At 53.7% G+C, this 20995-nt stretch overlaps 1 protein-coding gene across 2 annotated transcripts in view; it reads left to right on the top strand.

Moving 5' to 3' along the window:
- The window catches only part of PSD (pleckstrin and Sec7 domain containing), a 42427-nt gene that overhangs the window by 3970 nt on the left and 17462 nt on the right, over positions 1 to 20995 (top strand). Inside the window, exons 1-7 of one of the 2 annotated variants that reach the window (XM_077183135.1) lie at positions 2126 to 2378; positions 5301 to 6192; positions 6272 to 6374; positions 7011 to 7479; positions 12181 to 12624; positions 19158 to 19352; positions 19866 to 19946. In XM_077183135.1, the coding sequence (XP_077039250.1) occupies positions 5425 to 6192; positions 6272 to 6374; positions 7011 to 7479; positions 12181 to 12624; positions 19158 to 19352; positions 19866 to 19946 (2060 nt within the window). In that variant the 5' untranslated portion in view covers positions 2126 to 2378; positions 5301 to 5424. Of the gene's footprint in view, positions 1 to 2125; positions 2379 to 5300; positions 6193 to 6271; positions 6375 to 7010; positions 7480 to 12180; positions 12625 to 19157; positions 19353 to 19865; positions 19947 to 20995 lie in introns of those variants that run through there. The other variant, XM_077183136.1, reaches the window with a different exon arrangement.

Raw genomic sequence — 20995 nt, forward strand, 5'->3', positions numbered from 1 at the left:
CAGACTTATGAAGATGACTAAGGACAGTGCTGGCAATATTTAGAAAACCCCTGGAAGCTCCCTTTTGCAGGACCTGGGAGCCGAAAGGGATGACATGGAGTTGAGTGGACTCTAATACAGGAAGGATATGGTACCTGCAGGCAAGGACTGGAGGTTCTGAAGTACCCAAGTGATAGTAAAGAGGGTTCCCAGTGCACTGCACTCCTAGCTCTCTAGCTAAGCCCACTGGATTGGAGCTGGGAGTGTGGGGAACATCTTGTCCCCTTCTGTCATCTGCCAGAGGGGTTTTCTGCTCCTCCTGTCCTGCATCAGCTGGGGAGGGATTCACAGCAGGAGGGATCAGGAGAGCCAGGGCTAAATCCTGAAAAATCCTGATCCAAGTGAGGCTTATGTCAGTGCTGGCCAGACCTACGTATGTGGACACATCTTTCATGAGTTTTAGGGCTGTGGGAAGGTGAGTGGGATATGGAGCAGGACACTGCAGGGAGAGCAACAGCTACAGCATCGTCAGGGAAAACACATGCTCTGGCCAGAAATGTGTTTTCTGTGAATGATCTGGATCTCCAGTCAGGGTGTCAGGAAAAGACCTCTCTTACCTTCTGCAGCTCTCAGCAGGGCTGCCTGCAGGTGCTGGGAAGGCACAGACATGCTTTGTCCTGGTATGGACACACTGGGGAATCTCTGAGCTCTTCCACTTGGTTAAATTTGTCACTCTGGCTGTGGCTTAGAGAAAAGCCTTCCCCCTCCCTGCCCTTCTGCCATCAAGAAGCTGCTGAAGGAATCAGGTCGTTGATCCATCAGCAGTGAGGCCCCTAATTAACCCAGCTTCTTGGAGTCCGCCAGAAAAGCTGGCTGTGTCTAAGGCAGCTGAGTCCCATAGTCCTCAGTGGGGGCGAGAGGCCCCTCACAGGCAGGAGCCTGGAGAGGGAAGGAGAAAATGGCAGCACTTTGATGCATTAAATATGAGGAAAGCCTACCCTGCCTGATGCTTTTTCTCCATGCCTGGGAGGGCAGAAGGAGACACACTTTCTGGGTGGCTGTGGGGGCAGGTGAGCTTGGAATTGGACTTGCTGCCAGCCTGGAAAGCAGCAAGGAGAGGCAGCTCTTCCCAAATTGTCTTGTAGATACGATGCACACATGAAGCCCCAGCTCCCCTGGGCTTCTTGTCTCACACACATTTAATAGTGATTGCTGGGCTGGGTAATAAAGTGCTGTTTAATAGCAAATCGATCTGGCAACCTCTGAGGGCACAAAGTGCTGGCTGCCAGTCCAAGTGGCTGCCACAAGCAGACCCAGTGCACTGGCAGCATAGGGTCCTGAAAGCCCTGCCACAGCCCCCCTCACCTTGGTACCCAGCTGTCCCATATGACCTCTGCTCACACATGCCATTGGTGCCAGTGCAGTCCCTGTGCCAAGGCAGGAGACAAAGGATAAGTGATTTTCCCCCCTTGTATCTAGAAGTGGTTTCCTGAGATTCGTGCTGCATTTACCATCCCTGGGGTGCCTAGTGCCACTGTAATATCAAGTTTCTGGTGGCCTGAGACACCTTGGCACCCCTGGCTGTAGTGTGCTTCAGGTGATGACCTTTGGAGAGATAAGTCCCTGCCACAGAACCTGTGCTCTGGGGCAAGGACTCGCTGATGTTGGTTGGTAGCCTGGACCATATAGCAGCTTTTGTCTTCTCATCCTTGTGGTTCTTAAGCCATGGTGGGGCACGGAGGAGCCTGTACCCTTTGGCATAGGGCACAAGGCACAGGCCGTGCATGCTCACGCATGCCACGTGCCAGTGGCAGGCTGTTCATATTGATGTGCACGCTGCTGAACGGAGAAATGGGCACCAGGACACGGGGACGTGAGTGGTGTGGCGTTGGAACAGGCACACCGGCATCCGGGGTCGTGCTGCCCGTGCATGAGACCCGGTTGGCACTGGCACGGGGGGTGTGCACACCGGAACCTGAGCGTGTGGAGGATGCTACACGGGTGGGGGACCCTCCGGCCTGCCCCCACACGGGGACAGGCACCCCGGTGTGAATCCGGCCGCTCCTCGTGTGCGGTGCCACCGAGTGGGGCGGGGCTTGGCGCCCGGGGGGGGGTTTTCCATTGGCTGCCGTGGCTGTCAGCGGGGCGGAGTGACAGCCCCGGGCCGGGATTAGCGCGGCAGGGAGCGGCGGGTTGCGGCCGGTGGCACCGTGCGGCACCGTATCGTACCGAACTGCACTGTACTGTCTCGTACTGTACCGCGGCGCGCCCGACGGACCGGGCCGAGCCGAGCCGAGCCGAGCCGAGCCGAGCCGAGCCGAGCCGAGCCGAGCCGAGCCGTGCCGGCAGCAGCGCGGAGGAGCGGCGCGGAGGATGCGGTGGCGGCGGCGGCACTGCCGGTGAGACGTGGGGAGCGGGGCGGGGCGCGGCGGGGACCGGAGGCCGAAACGGGGCGTCTGGGGAGCGGGGAAAGTTGCAGCAGTTGTTGCAGAGACCGGGGCGTCTCTGCGCCCTCCCGGTGGCGGTGACCGGCGGGCGGCGGCGCGAGGCTGCGGTGGCACCCGGCGGGGCCGAGACCCGCTCCGGCCCCCGTGTGCCGGTGCGGCGGGAAGGGCGCCAGGCCGATGCCCAGGCATGGGGAGATCGCGGCGGGCAGCTCCGCCAGCCCCCCTGACCGGGGGTGCTCCCTCTTCATCCGGATGGATGTCACATCCACTCAGGGCTGATCCCGCCAAACGGGAGGTGCCGGGCGAGGGAAGCCGGGCAGGGGGGGCCGGGGAGTGAAGAGCATGTTCAGCCTCAGCTCCAAGGTGGGGACACGTCTCCTGCCTGGACAACACAGCTGAAAGAGGTCACCTGTTTGCACCACAGCCTCAGGGCCTCCCGACATCCTGCTTCGGTCACCAGTTCATCCCCTCAAACTGCTCTGTGTCCCTCCGGAGGGCAGACTCATCTCCCAGGGGCCCCAGCCCCCTCAGGTAGCCCGGCAGCCACAGCCTGGTTTCCCCCATCCCCTGCCATGGGTTCCATGTCCAGCAGACAAATACGGCCCATCGTGTGAATTTAACCCCCAGCCCTAAGGCACCTCTTGCCTCTCTCCCATCGCTGTGCCGTTCTTCACCCAATCTCTTCTCGTCCTCCCCCAGTTCCTACGCCTTGTCCCCGCACACCCGCGGCGTGGGTGTGTGCTTCCCCCGCAGTGTAAGCAGTGCCTGCTGCCTGCTGCCTTCGCTCCGCATCGCCCCATTCCGCCAGGCAAGCGCTTGCATGGGGAGCAGCCCGCCCCTGTTGCACTGGGTACGGCTCAAAACAATGGCCAGGAAGCATCCCTGGACATTCCTTTGGCCCTTAAGAAGGGACAGCCAGGAGGAATAAGTTTCTTGTGAGATGTTTTCTTGAACCAATTTAATCCCCCAATGATGTGCAGCCCCTGGCTATCACACTGCAGCTCCTGAGTTTTTCTCTTTGAATGTGTGCCCAGGGTTGCCCAGGCAGACACCCTGTGAGATTTTCTTTGCAGAACTTCTCCTGCCTTTAGGCAGCAGGACCAGCAATGCTTTCTCCAGCCCACCAGTGCTTTACAGCTCAACCCATTCATCACAGTGATTTAAGGAGCATCCTTTTGATTCACAATTGAAATCAGCAACCAGGAAGCTGTAGCTCATTCATTCTATCATTGGTTTTTCATCTCAGTTGCATTTGTGCTTTTTACCTTTCATTATTAAAGAAAAGCTCACTCCACTGCAGGGTGTAGCCATCCAGCTTTGGTGGGTCAAAGGCAGGCATGGCCTTTACTCTAAATTTGATAATTCTGTTTTGATAACCAGGAGGACATTCTGCTTATCCCTTTTATCCTAGAAATAACTCACATGTTTTGAGATAGGTTGGTTTTTGTAGATTTGTTATGTTACAGAGAAAACAAACTATTCCTAGAGATAAGTTTTTTCCTTGGCATATGTCTTAGTCTGCATTGAGATAAAAAGTAGCATTTCATTTGCAATATATAAACCCCACATCTTTATTATTTAGCAGTTAACTTCAGCAACCTTGAATGTGAACACAACCATAACAGGAGAAAAATATTGTAAAAATAGTACACAATAAATTAATCAGGAGAATAAAATTTTCAGTGAGTGAATTAGAGATTGCTGTTGCTCAGCAGGACAGATTTTTTCATCAGTGTGATAGTGCAGATAAATGGGTGCCTACCCCACAGGTGTGGTTTGGGTTATTTCATTAATAGTTTTGTCTGTGCATCTCTGGAGCCTAAACATTTGAAAATTCAGCCCCACATTCTTTAGGAATTTAATCCTGTCTGGTTTGATCTCAGAAACAGGGAGAAGAAAATCATGCTTTCCTGTTTGCAGCTGGCATATGGTTTCTCACTTTCAAATGATGAAAGTGAGGGACTCAGTATCTTGGCATCTGTCAGAAGGCACAAGCAGCCAAGGCAGAATCTTCTCTGCACATTAGGAATTCGAAGAAACTCAGGGAAGAATAAGTACAAGTTTTATCTCCACTGGGAGAAAAAAAAATGTCAGCAGTCCTGCCACTGGGGTTGATGGGGGCTCTGGGTCCCGCCTTTCCCTGCAGCCACCCCCCTGCTGCTGTGGAGTGGCTGGTCTCATGTCTGGGTATAGGGTCTCTGGGCAGAGACAGGCAGGTGAGTGAGCTGTGTGCAGGGCAGGCTTGCTGTGTTCCCCCAGGCTGGGATTGTTTGTTACCACTGCTTTTTGAATTTACTGGTGTTGGCAGCTCTGTCTGCGCCATCAGTTGTGGCTGTGACATGTGTTGGTGTGACACAGTTTAAACCCAGGCTGACCTCCAAAGACAGAGTCTCCTTGCCCTTGCTGCTCATATTAAACTCCTTGAGCAAGTATAAATGGAGGATGTCTCAGCAATGCAGTAGATACTTTTTCCCCCCTTACTTTAGTAGGCTGTAGGCTGTGAGTAGTAAATATATTCAGCCTAAAGCAGAATGAATGAAATCCATTTTATAGTGCACTCTGTCACAGTGTCTGGGGTACGGGACTGTGGGGAAAGTGCCTGAGCATCCTGGCACCCTGAGGAGAATGCAAACACTCTGGGTGCCCAGCAACAAAGCAAAGGGCTGCCAGCATCCCTGCAGTGGTACTGGTGTGATACCCTTGATGAACCTTGCCTGCTTCTTGCAGCAGGAAGGGATTTACTGGGGGCTGTCTCACCTGGTGCATATCTTTCTTCTGCCATGAGGACAGGGCACCTTTGGCCTGTCCTCCCCATGGCCCCAGACTCTTTTCCGTTCTTTCCCTTCCCTAACCTGCCCCTTGCCCTTGTTTCAGAGCTGCCTGACGATGCATCGCCTCTTGTCTCAGACATCTCAGGGGTGCTGGGAACCTGCCTTGCTGTGCCTGTGCCACCCTGCTGGGCTCCGGACTTGACACCTCTGTGCCCTCTTCTGGCAGGATGGCCCAAGCAGGGGCACCTGTCCGCTTCCACCCCGAGGACAGCTGCACTGCCTCCCCCCCGCCCTTTGCCCACAGGGTGAACCGTAGGCCCTGGCTGGCGGGGGGAAGCCCCGAGGCTGGGCGGTGCAGCCCCCCGCCCTGCCTCAGCCCCAGCCTCAATGCCGGCCGCCTCCACCTGCTGCGCAAGGGCCTGGCGCCCGATGCCCGCCGCTGCCCGCTCGGCCTCTACAACAGCACCGGCTCCTTGGCCCGCAGGCCGGCTGAGGCAGCGCCCTTTGGCAGCGGGAGCTGCCCGGGCACGGGCCGACTGACTGCCCCCTGCACCCCACGGTGGGGCCGGCCCAGCCCGGCTGCCACCCCTCTGGGCAGCCGCAGTCCGCCAGCCCCAGAGGGACACAGCTCCGTGGTCACTTTCCGCTTCATTGAGAAGTCCAGTGTGCGGACACTGGGCTGCCCGACAACCCCCCATCTCCGCTGGGAGAATGGCCCCTACAGCCTCAGCCGCAGCCTGGAGCTCGGTGGGGACGTGGGATCCCTCCAGCCCCAGCCCCTGCCTCAGGAGCGGCTCCTGCAGACGCTGAAGCTGGAGGCCTCTGCGTCTGACCCGCTTCTGGCTGGGGGCAGGACTCCAGGGGGGCCACGTCCCTGTGGGAAGGAGTTCTGTGCCCTTGACACCAGCTGCCTCTGCCGATCCCTGACCAATGGGCTGCCAGAGGAGTTCCCCACCTTCGCCAGGAGTCCCCTGAAGCCAGAGCCCCGACATCAGGTAGGTACCGGGGTCTCCCACACCGGGCATGGCTCTGCCCTAGGGATGCATTGTCCACTCATTGCTCTCCTCTCTGCAGGGCAGCGCCGGGCTGTATCCCCGGCAGAGCTCTGCCCATGCCCAGCGCATTGCCAAGGCCAAGTGGGAATTCTTCTATGGCTCCTCAGATACCCCAAAGACAGGTAAGAAGTTGCAGGTGAATGCCATTGGGTGGGCTCACCTCTCCTTTTAAGTCTGTATTGTTGGCAGGACAGTGCCCAACAAAGAGCTGAGATTTCCCCCAAGATTGGCCAGCCTATGTCCTCCTGGGGTCAGGTGATGTGTGTACCAACCTCCTTGCAAAGTCCACTGTGGCCATGCAAAAGAGGTGCCAAAGAGCCCCTGGCTCTGGCTGCCTCTGCAGAAGAACTTTTGGGTTTAGATGGGGTCTCAGTGCTGGCTGGAGATGCACTAGCACTGACAGCCTGTCTCTGCCTCTCACACTCTTTCTGCTTCTGTCACCTCTTCACTGTTTCCCTGTGTCCCTCAACACTCTAGAATCACTATTCCTGGAAGTGTTCAAGAAACAACTGGAGTGGCACTTACTGCTATGGTTTTGTTGACATGGTGGTGTTTGGTCAAAGGTTGGATTTGATGATCTTGGAGGTCTTTTCCAAGCTTAATAATTCCATGACATGTGACCACACTCTCCATGGGGTATGTGTGTGTGTGTGTGTGTGTGTGTGTGTGTGTGTGTGTGTGTGATGCTGCAGGAGCAGCTCCTCAGAGCTCCCCATTGCAGCTCCCCATAGCTCTGAATGCTTGGGCCTTCCTTGCAGGCTCCTCTGCCCCTGACACCGCTCCCCTGGCTGAGCTCCCCCAGAAGTCTGTCTCCCCACTGCCAGCCAAGCCACCAGAGCTGGTACCTGAGCACAGCCTGAGCCATGTGGAGGTGGAGATAGAAGTGTCTCCTTTGAGCAGCCAGAAGCCTGGCTCCTGTGAAACTGGGATTATAAGGAGGACAGTGAAGTACTCTGAAACAGACCTGGACACTGTGCCACTGAGGTGCTATCGTGAAACCAACATCGATGATATCCTGGCTGAGAAGGAGGAGGTGGATTCAGCAATTGAGAGCCAGAAGGACAGTGAGAGCAACCCAAGTTTTGTGGGCACGCCAGGCAGGAGGAACAGCACACCGGAGGAGCCACCTGCTCCAGGTACCGGCTGCTCCAAGGACGGGCTGCAAGACAGGGACGTGGATGAGGACGACGAGGTCTTTGAGGTGATGAGGAAGGAAAACAGGGAAAGGTGAGGCTCTGTGTGCAAAGGCAAAAAGCTCCTGTCACCCTCGTTATTGTACCCTGCATGGCAAAACAAGCTCTGCTGAAGTGTCTGTGCCAAAATCCCAGTAGCAACATGCCAGCTGTGTGTGAGGGTGGGATGGGGTCCTGGATCACACCCCAGGGATTGGTGCTGCCCTCACTGCCCTGTGGAAGAGTAAGCCAGCACAGGGGATCCAGCTCTGGGTGCTGTGCCACAGGCCTCACTCACCCGGGGTGAGCCCTGCAGCTCAGGTTGCTCACCTGAGCCAAGGCTTCCTAGAGTGAGTCCTGCCGGGTCAATTACATCCTGCCATGGTGCTGCCAGGTGTTGGGTGGCAGTGTCAGGACACCAGATGACAGGTCATGTCCTAGAACTACTCTGGGCTGCCAGGTGCTGCTGGGCTGTTCTTCTCCCCACAGATGTGCTTCAATAGCGGGAGCAGTTCCATTTGCTCAGCCTCATTAAGTGTTTGCCATTTTCAGAAAAGTGCAGGGGATATGTTGGGATCAAAAAAGCATTTTGTTGCCTTCTGTGTCATTTTTTACATGTGTGGCAAAACACCCTGTGCTGGAAGGCTGATGGAGTGGGTGGCATGAAGATTATCATTCAGCTGCCTATCCATGGACAACAAGTGTGCTCCCAGCTGCTGTCTGCACCGTGCCAGACATTGGCAATGAGCACATATAGGAGATGGCATTCTTTGACCACGAGAAGTGATGGGCATCATCAGGTCCAGAGCACTGTGTGACAGCCACCTGAAGGGGAAAGGCCCTGTGCAGGAATGTTCTGACATGTGCATTGTCAAATGAGTCAATTGAGTGAGGTGAGGAGGTTCAGCATCATCAGCAAATGTTCCATAGGAGTAGGGACAGGTCTCATCTGGGAAGCAGAAAACTAGCGTGATGCCTGGAATGCCACGTGGCAGCATGAGCTCACCTAGCTGTGCAGAAGGTAGGTGGGGAGCATTTAGGTGGAAGTAAAGGAAAAGGGAGATTTTGATGTCAGCAGAAGTTAAAAATAATTAAATACATACATTAATAATACATTAATACAGAAATGCCCCTGCACTGGGAAGGAAAAGAATGAAAGTGCTGAGCTAACAAGGAGGGAAGGTGTGTATCTCAAGGGGAGCTGAACTCCTGTCAGTTTGTCCAGCCCTTGCATCTCTGTTGGAGGGGACAAATACATGCCAGCGACTCTGTCCTCAAAAATTTGGGTTCTAGAGAAAAGCTGAAAATAAGCCATTTGTAATGTGGGGTTTTTTTTCCAAATGGATGTTTGAGTGAGGTGTAAAGTTATTGCAAGTTCTTCAGTTTGCTGTAACAGTTTTTTTGCAGTGTTATTTTGTTTCCAAATATCTTTGAGGCCACTGTGAGTTTTATGAGCTGTAAGCCTAGATCAGTTTTTTTGTCCTCTGAGACACCCTACTGTAGCTCCCCAGCCAGTGCTGAAAGCTTGGCTGTGTCCTTAAACAACCACTGTTGCTCCTAAAAGATTGTGCTGCCAGTATAGTTACCAATGTGTGTATGGGAGTGTCATGTTCATTTGGCACAGCTTCTTTGTAGACCAATTGTTTTTTTCCCTACAGTCCCCTGAATGTTCCCCTGGTAAGTGCAGACCCTGTAGACAGTGTCTTGAAAATCACGAGGCTCAAACTGGAAGCTTGTTCAGTCCCTGCAACACAGCCCTGGGTTTTTGCTTACACACTGTTTTGAGCTCTGCAGCTGCAGTCCTTATCCCTGTTTACCAGTCACCAGTATTGATGTTTTCTTCTCCAAGCTTTCTGCTTTGCCTGCTCACAGGAGGGGTGAGGTTGGAGGGATGAAGAAGCCACCCTGGCTTCCTGGACCTGGCACAATTCTGCTGCTGCAGGAGCTGCTGAACCCCACGCCTGTCCTGGTTGCTGGGAGGGAGCAGCCTTACAAAAACACTGAAGTGCTTTTTGATGCTGATTTTCAGCTTTTAGACATGTACAGCCCTTTGAAAATCTATCTTGGTACTACACTTTGGCTTGGTACTACCCTTTGGCTTGGTACTACTTTGTTGTGCTTCATGTTCTGGCCAAAGTTCAGAATCTTCTTTTGTGATTTAACCTCTCAAAATAAGAGAGCATGCTAACAGAAAAAAAAAAAAAAATCTACTCCAAACAAGATATGAAAAGCGATAGAAGAAATGTTGTCTTCTTCCAGCAAATCTGCTTCCTGAATATATTCAGAGTTATGTCTACTGACTCTAATGACTAGCCTAAGCCTTTACTGTCTTTGTTCCTATTAGTCCAAGAGAGCTGAGACCTGTCAGTGAGAGCAGGCTCAATTCCCTTCCTCCCTGAGCATCAGCAGACATGCTGGCTAAGCTATAGGAAGAGCCTGCTTTGGCCCTCAGCATGGGTGCCTTGGGCTGATAAGAGAGAAGAGGCTTTGCTAGGGAATGCTCCCCTCCCCTGAGAGCACAGAGGGCTGATGGGAGGCAGTGATGCCTTTTCTCCTGCAAGCCTTGCCTAGAAAAGCCCTTAGATATGCTGCTTGGGAAGCCTTTCCAGAGCCTCTGTGCTTGCTGCTTGTTGGCAAGAAAATAGCCACAGGGCAAGCCTTGTTGGGGATTAGAAAAATGGTTATGGTCTCAATTTCATCCAATGCTTAAGCATGTGCTTAACCTGCATCAAGCCTCTGATGTGTTGTCTGAGAGCCCAGAGTGGTCACAGAGGCACAGCTCGGGGTGATGCTCCTGAATGGAGCACCAGGCTCAGGCTGCAGAGGGGATGCTCAGGGTGATGCTCCTGGATGGAGCACCAGGCTCAGGCTGCAGAGGGGATGCTCAGGGTGATGCTCCTGGATGGAACACCAGGCTCAGGCTGCAGAGGGGATGCTCAGGGTGATGCTGGCAGGGGCTTGTCAATGAGCAGGGGAGGTGCCTGCAGCTCTTGTGGGTGAGCAGGGGACAGCATGATGGCATGAGGTGGCAGGGGAATGTGGACAGTCAGGGGAGACTGCAGTGCCTGTGGTCAGTGCCTGTGCCTAAGCATGGGACAGAGCAAGGACACTGAGCCCTAAGAGCAGGCTGCTGCCATGCTGGAGGAGTAGTGCAAAGGAGCCTGGGGGGACTGCAAGGAGCTGCTGTGGCTTGGTGGCAATATGCTTGATCACAAAAGTGAGCCCACCTACCTCTCCTGCAAACAAGATACTTTCCAATCTGCTGGTATTGTCCTCCCTGGCACAGTTTTTGCCCTGCTCATGCTGTTTAACAGCATTAGCTTGGTTTAGTCGCATGGGGCTGGGCAGGAAGGATGGAGAATGCACATTTGCATCTGTAAAGCACATCTGCAGATATTAAAGAGGTCTCTTCTGCCTTGTCCTCACCAAAAACCACTTCAGAAGTGGCTGTTCCTGGGGCTCCTACAGGAATTATAAGTGTCACATGGTGCTGCTCAGCCAGGGAAACACTGGTGGATGGGTGAGATCAGGCTGCACCCTGCCTTTCTTACCTGAGTCTGGCTTCACTGCACTCCCCTTGAAGCCAGCTGGCACTCTGGGGGAGTCAAGCTGCCAGCTCTTGGTCTACTGAAGTAATTGGGGTGAGATTTTTGAGTGGCATGTGAAGGCTAATGAATGGAAATAATTTGGTGTGTGTGTTACAGCAACGCATCTTCTGATCCCTCTGTAGGAAGCTGTTTTTTCATAACAAATGTTATGACAGGCTGGAGCAGTTCCTCTCCTTTAATCAGAGAAGAGAGTGGCATAAGAAGTGCTTTTCTGCTGCTTTAATAAAATGATAGCAGCTTATGAGTAAAGTAGGCTTTTAGGGCTGTGTTTGTGCCTGTACTGCTGAAGCACTAATGTTCCCTGGGTTGGAAACATCCGTGTTGTCACGGGCTTAGGCAGGTGGGCAGGCTGTACTTCACCTCATTTAGAGGGCAAAACACTCAGGGCTCCAAGGTTTAGAAACTTCTGTGTTAGGCTGGACCTAGATCAGCACTGGAGACAGGCTGGACCTTTCTGTGGGGCTGATCCCTGACAAGATGATGAGCTAGGACCAATCATGGCCTCCAGGGCATGAGTGAGCTCAGATCCCCAAGCCCAGAGATGGGTGTGAGGCTCCCTGTGTGCTGCCTGGGGAAACCTGGAGCTCACTGGGACTCAACATCACCTTGTGGAAGCAGCCAGCAGACCTTGCAGGTGAGTGTTGGTCATGCTCTGAGCACAGTGCTCGGTAACCACAGTGCAGTGTTCATGGAGGAAGGTGTCATGCTGTCCTGAGCAGCTTCAGGAGGAGCCTTCTTGGTAATAAAAGGTTCATGAAAGCTCATGAAAAATTCAGCCACTTCCAGATTTGGTTGGAAATGGAGCTGAACCACATCCTGCTTCTAGTACTTGAGCCCTTTATTGGATCTTAGCTCAAGTCAAGTGATTGGGAGCAGTAGCCATCTCATAAGCTTCTTATGAGGATGAGCCACTAAAGGAACAAAAGTCTGTGGTGCATTAAAGGAGAAGCATATGTCTGGAGGGAGGCCAGCCCAGTCCTACTTCCCATGGTGTCTTGGGCAGGCAAGGCATTTGCTTGGTGGTCTACAGATGTCCAGAAGAGATTTCTACCCTTCTCAGTTTCCTTCTGAAGCAGTGTGTGGGCTTTTGTTTTGGGGTTTTGATCCCTTGCTCTTCAATGATCAGTTCTCACTTTCTTTCCCTCTAGGATCATGGACCGAGACACACAGGGTATGCTCAAGTCTCCGGTGCCCTTCCTTCTAGGGCACAGCCTCTCCAAGGATGGCATGGACTCTTTCAGCAAACATTTTGAGACCATCATGGAGTCCCATCGAGCCAAGGGCACATCTTACACCAGCCTGGACTCCATTGACATCCTTTCTTCCCCAGCCCGTACCCATGGGACCTTTTTCACTTTTGACCTCCCAACCCTCACCCCAGAAATACAGGGAAAAATCCGAGACAGCGCCAAGGTGATCGAGGAGAGCTTTGCTCCTCTGGCTCACTTAGAGCCAGACTCTGGAACCAGTTCAGCCACAGATGCCCCCTGGACAGAGAGGGAGGAGGAACGGGGGAGACGAAGGAAGGGCACTCGGCACAGCCCTTGCCACTCAGAAGACAGCTTTGGCACTCCCTTGGCCTCCAACACGAGGTGAGTGACCAAAGTTGCTTGCTGTCCAGCTGGGCCACTAAGGCTTGATGTGGAATCTGATGCTGTGAGGTCTGGTTTGCAGCCAGAGCCTAACTCATGTTGCTGGGGAAGGGTCAGGACTGCATGTGCTAGATTTTCTAGGCAGTGGCTGATCAGGCCAGGGATCACCATGGTATTGTGGTAGGTGTGTTGATGGGAGCACAACTCCTTTTTCCATCTTTACCAGCTTTGTAGGTACTGGAGGACTGTGAGATTTTCTTCAGCCAATCAAGCAGGGAATGCCAGAATTTCAATCCTGTGGGTTTAGGCCTGCATGTGCTGCTCTGTGGCTGTCCTCCTTGTGGCCCCACAACCTTTGCTGCTAACTGTTGCAATAGTTGGGATTGGGTTGGAGACAGCCTTGCAGCCTGTGACTTCTCACCTCCCTCAGTGGCAGGAATGGCCAATCAGTGATGCCCTGCATTGCTGGGGAGATGTGGTGTCCCCCACAGCCAGTGGCCTTGGGTCATACAGCCTTGTTGCTTATGCCAAGGCTCTGGTGTACCTCAGCACATAATAGTTGAGACCATGCTTTTATCTTGACCTTGTATGTGGGAAGTATTTCTAAGTGCAGACCTACAAAGGCCTCCCCTGGGATGCCTGCACCTACTCCAGAAGGCTTAGTTGAAAGGGATGGAGCAGAGACTGAACCCCCTCCCTGCCCTGCCCACAGTGGGACACCCAACAGTGACATCTCCAGCACAGGCTCTGTGAGTAGGTTATCACCTGATTTGGGCAGGAGGTGAAAGCGTGCAGGTCCCTTGCTCTCACTGGGCAGAGGTGCAGTTAAAGCAGGTTGTCCCTGTGGCTATGACAGATCTCTGCAGAGCATGTGTGGAGGCAGAGCTCCCCAGGGCTAGGGAGCCCTTCGGACCCGGGGAAGCCAGCCAGGGATGGATGCAGTGCTGGCAGGATGGGGGGGCAGGAGCTTGGGCAGCCTGGGAGATTACAGGGACATTACTTCAGTGGCAACAGCCAGAGTTCTGCAGCTGCAGGTCCAAATTGCAGGACTTGGCCATCTGCTGGTGCAAGCAGGTGTCCAGAGGGTCACTTGGCTTGCCCAGTCCTGTACAGGTAGGCACTGTGGGCTGTGGGGCATCAGCCCCAGCGGAATGTAAATGGGCAACCTGCATCTCTCCGGGGTTGCAAGACCCCTGAAATCCAGCTGCCCAGCTTCCCTGCAATCCCACTCTTCTGGAGTTAGCCTTGGCCTCGAGCACAGTCGTGCCAGTCCCTGAGGTTTGTCCGCGGAGGGAAGAGACGTGACTCACCCCCCGAGCGAGGCAGGTTCTGCTGGGAGCTCATCGGGGCTTGCCTGCGGTGGGACAGAGAAGGGTAGGCGGGCGAAGCAACATCAAAGGTGAGGCTGCAAACCGAGGTGAAAATGGCCAGACAGCGGGGCGAGGGCAGCACGCCGGGAGCCTCGCTAGAGGGAGAGCTCAGCCCTGGAGCCGCGGCGGTGTGGGAGGAGCGGGGAGCCCGCGGCGCTGGCAGCCGCCCCGGGCGGAGGATGCGCCAGGAGCCAGAGCCGCGTCCCAGCCGGAGCGCGGCTGCTGGCGTGTGCTGGAGCACGGGGCCCGCCGGCCAGCTCCGCTGCCTCTCTTTATAAGGCTCCTTTTGTTACTGCAGCGGCCGGGGAGCCGCTGCCCCTCCCCTCCCGGGGCCAGCGCAGGTCTCTCGGCTGACCTGAGCTCCAAGGTAGCACTGGGCAAACTGGTGAGGATCCCGTGAACGGCTGTGCCCAGTTTGGGGCCCCGTGGGGTGGATTCAGGGTGTGATGCAGGAGATTGAGGCTGCGAGCTGAGCAGAGCAAGGTGGACCTTGAGGAAAGGATGAAGATAGGATAAGGGAGGTATGGGATGATAGCACAGTAGGGAGACAAGGCTGGAGTGCAGGATGAAGAGGTCTCCCCACAGGCATGGGCACAACAAGAAATAAAGGACAAGCCTGGGGGGAATTTTCCCCTATGGAAGCTATGTCAAGCCATGAAGAGCAGCAGAAGCCAGGACATAGAACACATCAGCCCACCCAGCATAAAAGGCAGTGGATCCCAGGGATGGCAGGTCTGCCTGCAGAGGCATGAGCAGCAGCACATACCTGTGGGATGCAGCCCTGAGTGTCAGGTATTAATTCCAGCTCTCAGATCTGACTCAGAGCCCCTAGGCTGGTCTTGGCCTGAGGGTCCAAGGCACCCAGGTTCTCCTGTGCTGACTCTATGGCATCTGTGTCTTTGAAGGAGACCACCCTTCCTCCAGCAGGTGAGTAACTGGACATTTAAGGCTCTTGGCTCACACCAGAAATTGTTTGGTGGGATTTTAGTGTCAGTCCCTGTCCTCTACAGGAGCAGTTGTGTCCCTCACAAGAATAGCTGGTGGGATGGGGTGATGGAGGACAAATAGACATCTCCAGAGAATGCTGGTTCTGCAGGGGAGGTTCTGGAAGTCTGCAAAGAAATAAGACTGAGGAGGGGCACAGCTGCCCAAAGTTCAGTCCTATCTGGTTCTGTCAGCAGTAACACTGGTGGATGCTGCTGTGGCTGGGTGATTGTTGGGCTCCAGAGCTGCCAGAAAGCACAACCAGCCATGCCTGTGGTTGGAGGCTGGTCTAGCTGACCTTCAAGTGTCCTCCCAGCCCTAACTTCAATTCTGTGAGGAATGAACTGGCCCAGATTTTTGCTGTCATAAATCAAAGTCGTTCCACTGAGACCGATGGAGGGAGCTGCATTTATTTAGCTCAGCCAAAGATCCGGTCTGGTACATTCTTAGCAGCAACATTAGGCAGGCTTGGTTTGCTTGGCAGAGGCAATCTAGCTATGCACATGGCTTCCCCTTCCAGAACTGAGGGGAGTGCTGCTTTGCCCCATGCACCTGTCCCTTGTGGATCTGCACCAGGCTCCTTACCATGGTTTAGGATGAAACCAGCCTCATGTGGGGAGCAAGAGGTACTTGAATTGTGTTTAAAGGTCTGGAGTTTCCTGCAGCAGGTGTCTTGCCTGGAACTGTGTCAGGACAGACCTGGACAGCCCAGGACCTCAGCTGAGCATGCCCCAGCTCCTGGGGAACAGGTTGTTGCTGCAGGAAGGGTCCCATCATGCAGATATGTCTCTGCTGGCATCTGGGAGGTGGAGGTCAGCCCCTTGGGCCTTCTTGCAGCCCCACATCCTGGAGAGAAGATTTGCTCCTGGTTGCTGGAAAACCAAGTGAATATGGTGCCAAGTAAGCTTGGTGGATGGTGACAAGGTGGAGAGCATGTCAGGACTCCTGCGGTGACACACTGCATTGCAGGCAGGGAAAGTGCTGTGGTCTCTGCTTCTGGGCTCCAGGCAGCTGGCTAGAGGAGGAATATTGGGGTGACATGATGATCCAGCTACAGAAAATGAGTGTTTGGCCCTGAGAAGGGACATTTGGGCCCTGGAAAACCATCTGACCTGGAAGAAGCAGTGTGCTTGGTATGGTGGCCCTGAGCAGGACCATGATTCTGCAGCAGCTTTCCAGGGCAGGGAGCACAAGTCCTTCTGCTGAGTTGGGGTGGGAAGTGGTCAGTGAAGAGCCTCTGTGTCAGGGTGAGCCCTGAGCCCTGTGCTGGATGACATGTCTTCCTTGCAGAGACCCCCAGGTGTGCCTCACTGCAGCACTCTGGGCTCTAGGAAATGCCTCTGACAGGGGGACCTGTGCTCCCAATGACATGAGTGGTGCAGCAGGGAGAGGGATGAGCTAGCACTGTGTCTGCACAGGAGTGACTTATTTCATGCACACCAAGGATACTTGCACAGTATCAAGTTTGATCGTTATTCCTTAAGTGTGTATTTAATGTAAAAAATATTATCTCAGTGTTTCTTCAAGCCAAACTAAAATGTCACTTTACTAAACATACCAAAAAACCCTTACCCTGAGACCTGCAATTAGCTCATTGGTGAGAAAATTAGCATAACCTCAATTACCTCAGACATGGACACATCTCTTGCTCTGCTCTCCATTTGCTTGAGAATTGGGCTCTTGTTTTTCTGTCTCTAAGCTGCATGTTCTCCAAGCTAGTTGTGGCTTTGAGTGGTGGCAGACAGGTACCACAAAGGGGGCATACTGAGCCTACAGAGGCTGACTGTCCATATTTAACTGCATGAGAGTGGCTTGAGTGCTAGAATAAAACCCATTTCACCGCATGGTTGAATAGAGCCTCATCCTGAGAGCAAGGTTATGCTTTGCTGTAAAACCAAATCAGTGCTGGAACTTGGTGAGGGAGGGAGCAGCAAATTTCACTGGTAGAGCTACTTTGAGACTCAAGGTTTGAGATCCCTGCATGCCCATTGCAAGAAGCAAGGCAGGAATTGTAGTCACAGGTTGGGACCCTGCAGGGAGATACAGGTATTGAAGGACAAGAGAAGTTTTATAAAGTGGCCCCACATCTGGATGCTCAGCACTAGGTAGGAAAGCTGAGGACAATAGAATAGGAAGAGAGGTCATGGGGGGAGATTTGGAGCTCTAGGTTTTGCCCTGGATGCTCCAGGAACTGGCCATGTGAGGGAGGGCAACCTCTCATCTATCCTAGGCAGGATAGATGAGACCCAGAAGGATATCAGGAGTGTTAGGGATGGTGCAAACATTTAAAGTATTTTGAGAGGGTGACTGAGCAGCAACTTGCTCTGGAGATGCAGTTGGACCATGGAGAGTGTTAGAGGGTCGCTTTGCATTTTGTAGCTTTGCATTTTGTACCTGGAAGAGCACCCTTGGAACTTCTGGGCAGAAAAGGGGACAGTGCCTGTGCCCTTGTGATAACAGATAAACATTTTAGCAAAAAAATGCAGTCACCACAACCCATGGCTGGTAGGTGCCAGCTGCTGGGACGGACTAATGTCCTCTGCCTCTGGGAATCAAAGTGCATGTGACCTCTGTCCTTAGTTGAGGCCACAGTGACTGCTGCCACACAAGGATCTGAAATGGGGTCCAGGTGTGTGCCCAGCAGCACCCAGCCTGTTCTGCTGTCAGGCACCCCTCAGAGCAGCTTTGATCATGCCAAACAGTGAGGGCACAGTCAGGCACCAGGGCCCATGCCAGCAGCACCTTTGGATGTGGCTGTTTTGGGGCGAGAAGGGCTTTTAGGCAGGTAGGAGATTTGCCCACAGGATGGGGTGTACTCATGATGCAGACAGGGATGCTGGAAGCTGCCTGCCCAGCGACCCAGAGCTGGTGGATTCAGACCTGGTGAGCTCAGGGTGATCTTGTGACCACTCTTGTGGCTGCTTCCACCAGGGTGCACTGGAGTGATGGATAGTCTCCCTGGGGAGGACTGGAGCCAAGTGGGCACAAATCTGCCTTGACCACCCATCCAGGTCTTACCACAGTCACCCCCTGGCAACACTGAGTTCAGCAGTGGTACGAGCAAAGCACATCTCTCCAAGGACTTGCACCAGGGAAGTGTCTGACCCACACGTTTGAGTGCAGAGCAGCTTCTCCTGCTGCATGCTGGCTGGGGGTGGCAGGAAGGTGGAGAGGATGGCCCCTGAGAGCCCCCCAAGGCATGAGGCAGCCTGCCAGTGTTGTGCAGGGCTCCCCTGGGACAGGCAGTGCTGAGCAGGAGGAGGCTGGTCCTTCTTGAAAAAAGCAGAGCCTCAAGGAGATTGGCCTGGGTAATAGGCTCAGGAGAGCAGGCCTCTTAAAACTCAATTAGAGACTTTTAAAAATAAATCAGACTGGAACATTGTAAGGGCTGCCAGAAAATTTGGGCGAGGTCAGAGTTGCTTAACATTTGTTGTTGATTAGATTCAACCAGCTTTTGGTCGGGATAACTTCTGGGCAGCTGAGTCAGATTGCTTTGGGGGCCAAGCCAAGAGTGTCTCCTAACATGGCCATTTAAGGCGTGGTGGGCTGAGAGCTGATGGGCAGCCTGGGGAAGACTGCACTTCACTGTGAGCTGGGAGGCCAGGGGGGATTTTCTTTTGTTCTCTGCCTCATCTCTGCCATCTGTGTAATGTTTTGAAATCAGTGGGTGAGCAAAGGTGAATGAAGGAATTGGAGTTGTCTTGTCTTGGATAGAAACTGCGCTTGAGAGCAGCACGAGGAGTTCGTCCAGATTAAAAAAATGAGTACAGAGCTGTAGGACAGCATGTGATGTTGCACATGTTTCTGCTCCAAGTCTCTGCTACAGCTGAGCTTGGCAGAGCCTAAGCCCACACATACAGTTTCACAAGTTCAAAGTGGGGGACTTTGGAGTAGTGTCCTTTCCTTCCACATTCAGCATGAATGTTGGTTTGAGTGCCTTGGTCCAGTCAGTCACTGGTGCTGTCCCATCACTCCCCCCCTCTTCCCAAACCTGCATTCCTACACCTTCCCTATCTCCCTTAGCTGACCTCAGAGTGTCTCTGACCAGTGCAGTCATCCTGGCTCTCAGCAGTGAGTAGCTAGTCTCCAAAGCAGGGTGAGGAGCATGCATTTCCTGAGCAGCTGAACAAGGGGGGGATCTGTAGGCAGGCTGACGTGGAGTGTCCCTTCCCATTGCAGCGAGCGCCCCCAGAGCCAGCTGGTTTCAGACTCGGAGTCAGAGATGGACAGCGTGGAGCAACTGGCCCTGGGCAGCACAGACACCCTTTCCAATGGACACAAGGCTGACCTGGAGGCTGCCAAACGCCTGGCCAAGAGGCTCTACAACTTGGATGGCTTTAAAAAAGCAGATGTGGCTCGCCACCTGGGGAAGAAGTACGTGTGGGTATTTGGAAGGAATGTTCCATTGTGCAAGGAGCTCACTTGCACCCACAGTGCACCTGCAGCTGCTGGCCTTGTGGGGCACCAGGCTGGCAAGGAACTGCTGGCAGGACCACAAAACCCACTCCTCATGACTGGTACATTTGCACCAGGTGTTCCCTCTAAAGGTCTTAAAACCTAGGAGACATCCAGATTTTCGTGCCTTCCTACCATGACTGCATCTTGGATGCTTCAGTAAGGTGTTGGGGCATGGGGATGGCTAGCTGACCTCTCGGGGCCCTTCCCTCTACAGCTTCTCCATTTTCTCTTACATTCCCAGTATTCCCAGAGAATTTGTGGGTGACTTCTCTGAGTTCCATGGGAGCACGGGGTGTCTCTGTCCCTAGCATGCTTCTTGCAACCCTGGGGAGCTCCCAGCCTCCTGGAACCCACTCAACCCCTGTGTGCCTTTGGCAGTCCCCACAGCTTGGTCAATTCCATTCTCACCCTCCCCCTTTTCTATTTCAGCAACGAGTTCAGCAGGATGGTGGCAGGGGAATATCTGAAGTTCTTCGTGTTCACAGGGATGAGTCTGGATCAGGCTCTCAGGTCAGAGCTGAGTGTGTGTGTGTACATGTGTGCGTGTGGTGGCCACCAGAGTGGGGTCCCAAAAGACTGTGCCCTCTGCAGCTCTGCAAACACACAGAGATCTGCACGGGAGCAAGCAGACCCCTTGACTGCCACCTGGAGATCCTCTTACCTCTTAAATAGGAGAGGGTGATTTCCAAAATGGTCTCTCAGCCATGCAACCAAGAAAAAACACTCCTGGTCTTAACTCAATGGTCAGTGCAGTTAAATGACAGTCCGGTTCACCTAGAATTGACTTTCCAGGTCTTGAACTCAAATCCTTCTGTTGTTACACCTACCTCCAATAAAGCCTCTCTGATTTGGCCTTATCATAAAGCAGAGCAGTAGGGCTCAGGAGCTCAGTCCCTGGGTAGGGACCGGGTGCCCGAAGCTGGCTCGCTCATGCCAACACCGCGGGGCTGCCATCCAGCAAGCATGGTGATTATCAGCTCTATAGTGATTGCAAGCTCTCAGGATTTCAGCTCTGCTTGCTAGGTAGTGGTGCCCCGGGCTGGAGGCTGCAGCAGACGGAGAGAGAGGAGAAGGAGAAGGCACAGGCTGTTCCACAGAGATGGCTTTAATTTGGGGAGGTCCGTGAAGGGTCTCTGCTCTTCTTCTTCCCCACTAATGGGGTACAGTATGCTTCTTTTATAGGGTTGGAAAGGATCCAAGCTTGACCAATGGTAAGGGGTTAACATGACATTGCCTTATAGGGTTACAGAGATAGGTTAAGGGCAGAGGACAGGGAAACAGGAATTTTCTTTTGCTGTTTCAGCATTCCTATTGTTCATATTCTCCATGGTGCTTTTTCCAAACTTATGGGGTTAACTACATACCTCCTTTCCCAGTGTAGCTCCTGGTTGTAGGTCTCTGTGATGTGCCAGCAGGATATGGTGCTGTGGACTTGCAGGAGAGTCCCACAGTGGGTTTGGAGGGAAGGTTGTACAAAACAGGGCTTCATCCAGCATACGGGAAGGTCTCAAAACCAGAAAGCACAGCTCCATTCCTGCACAGGGTGAGTTGAAGAAACT

Source organism: Agelaius phoeniceus, chromosome 9 (genome assembly GCF_051311805.1).
Source record: "Agelaius phoeniceus isolate bAgePho1 chromosome 9, bAgePho1.hap1, whole genome shotgun sequence".
NCBI classification, from domain to species: domain Eukaryota; kingdom Metazoa; phylum Chordata; class Aves; order Passeriformes; family Icteridae; genus Agelaius; species Agelaius phoeniceus.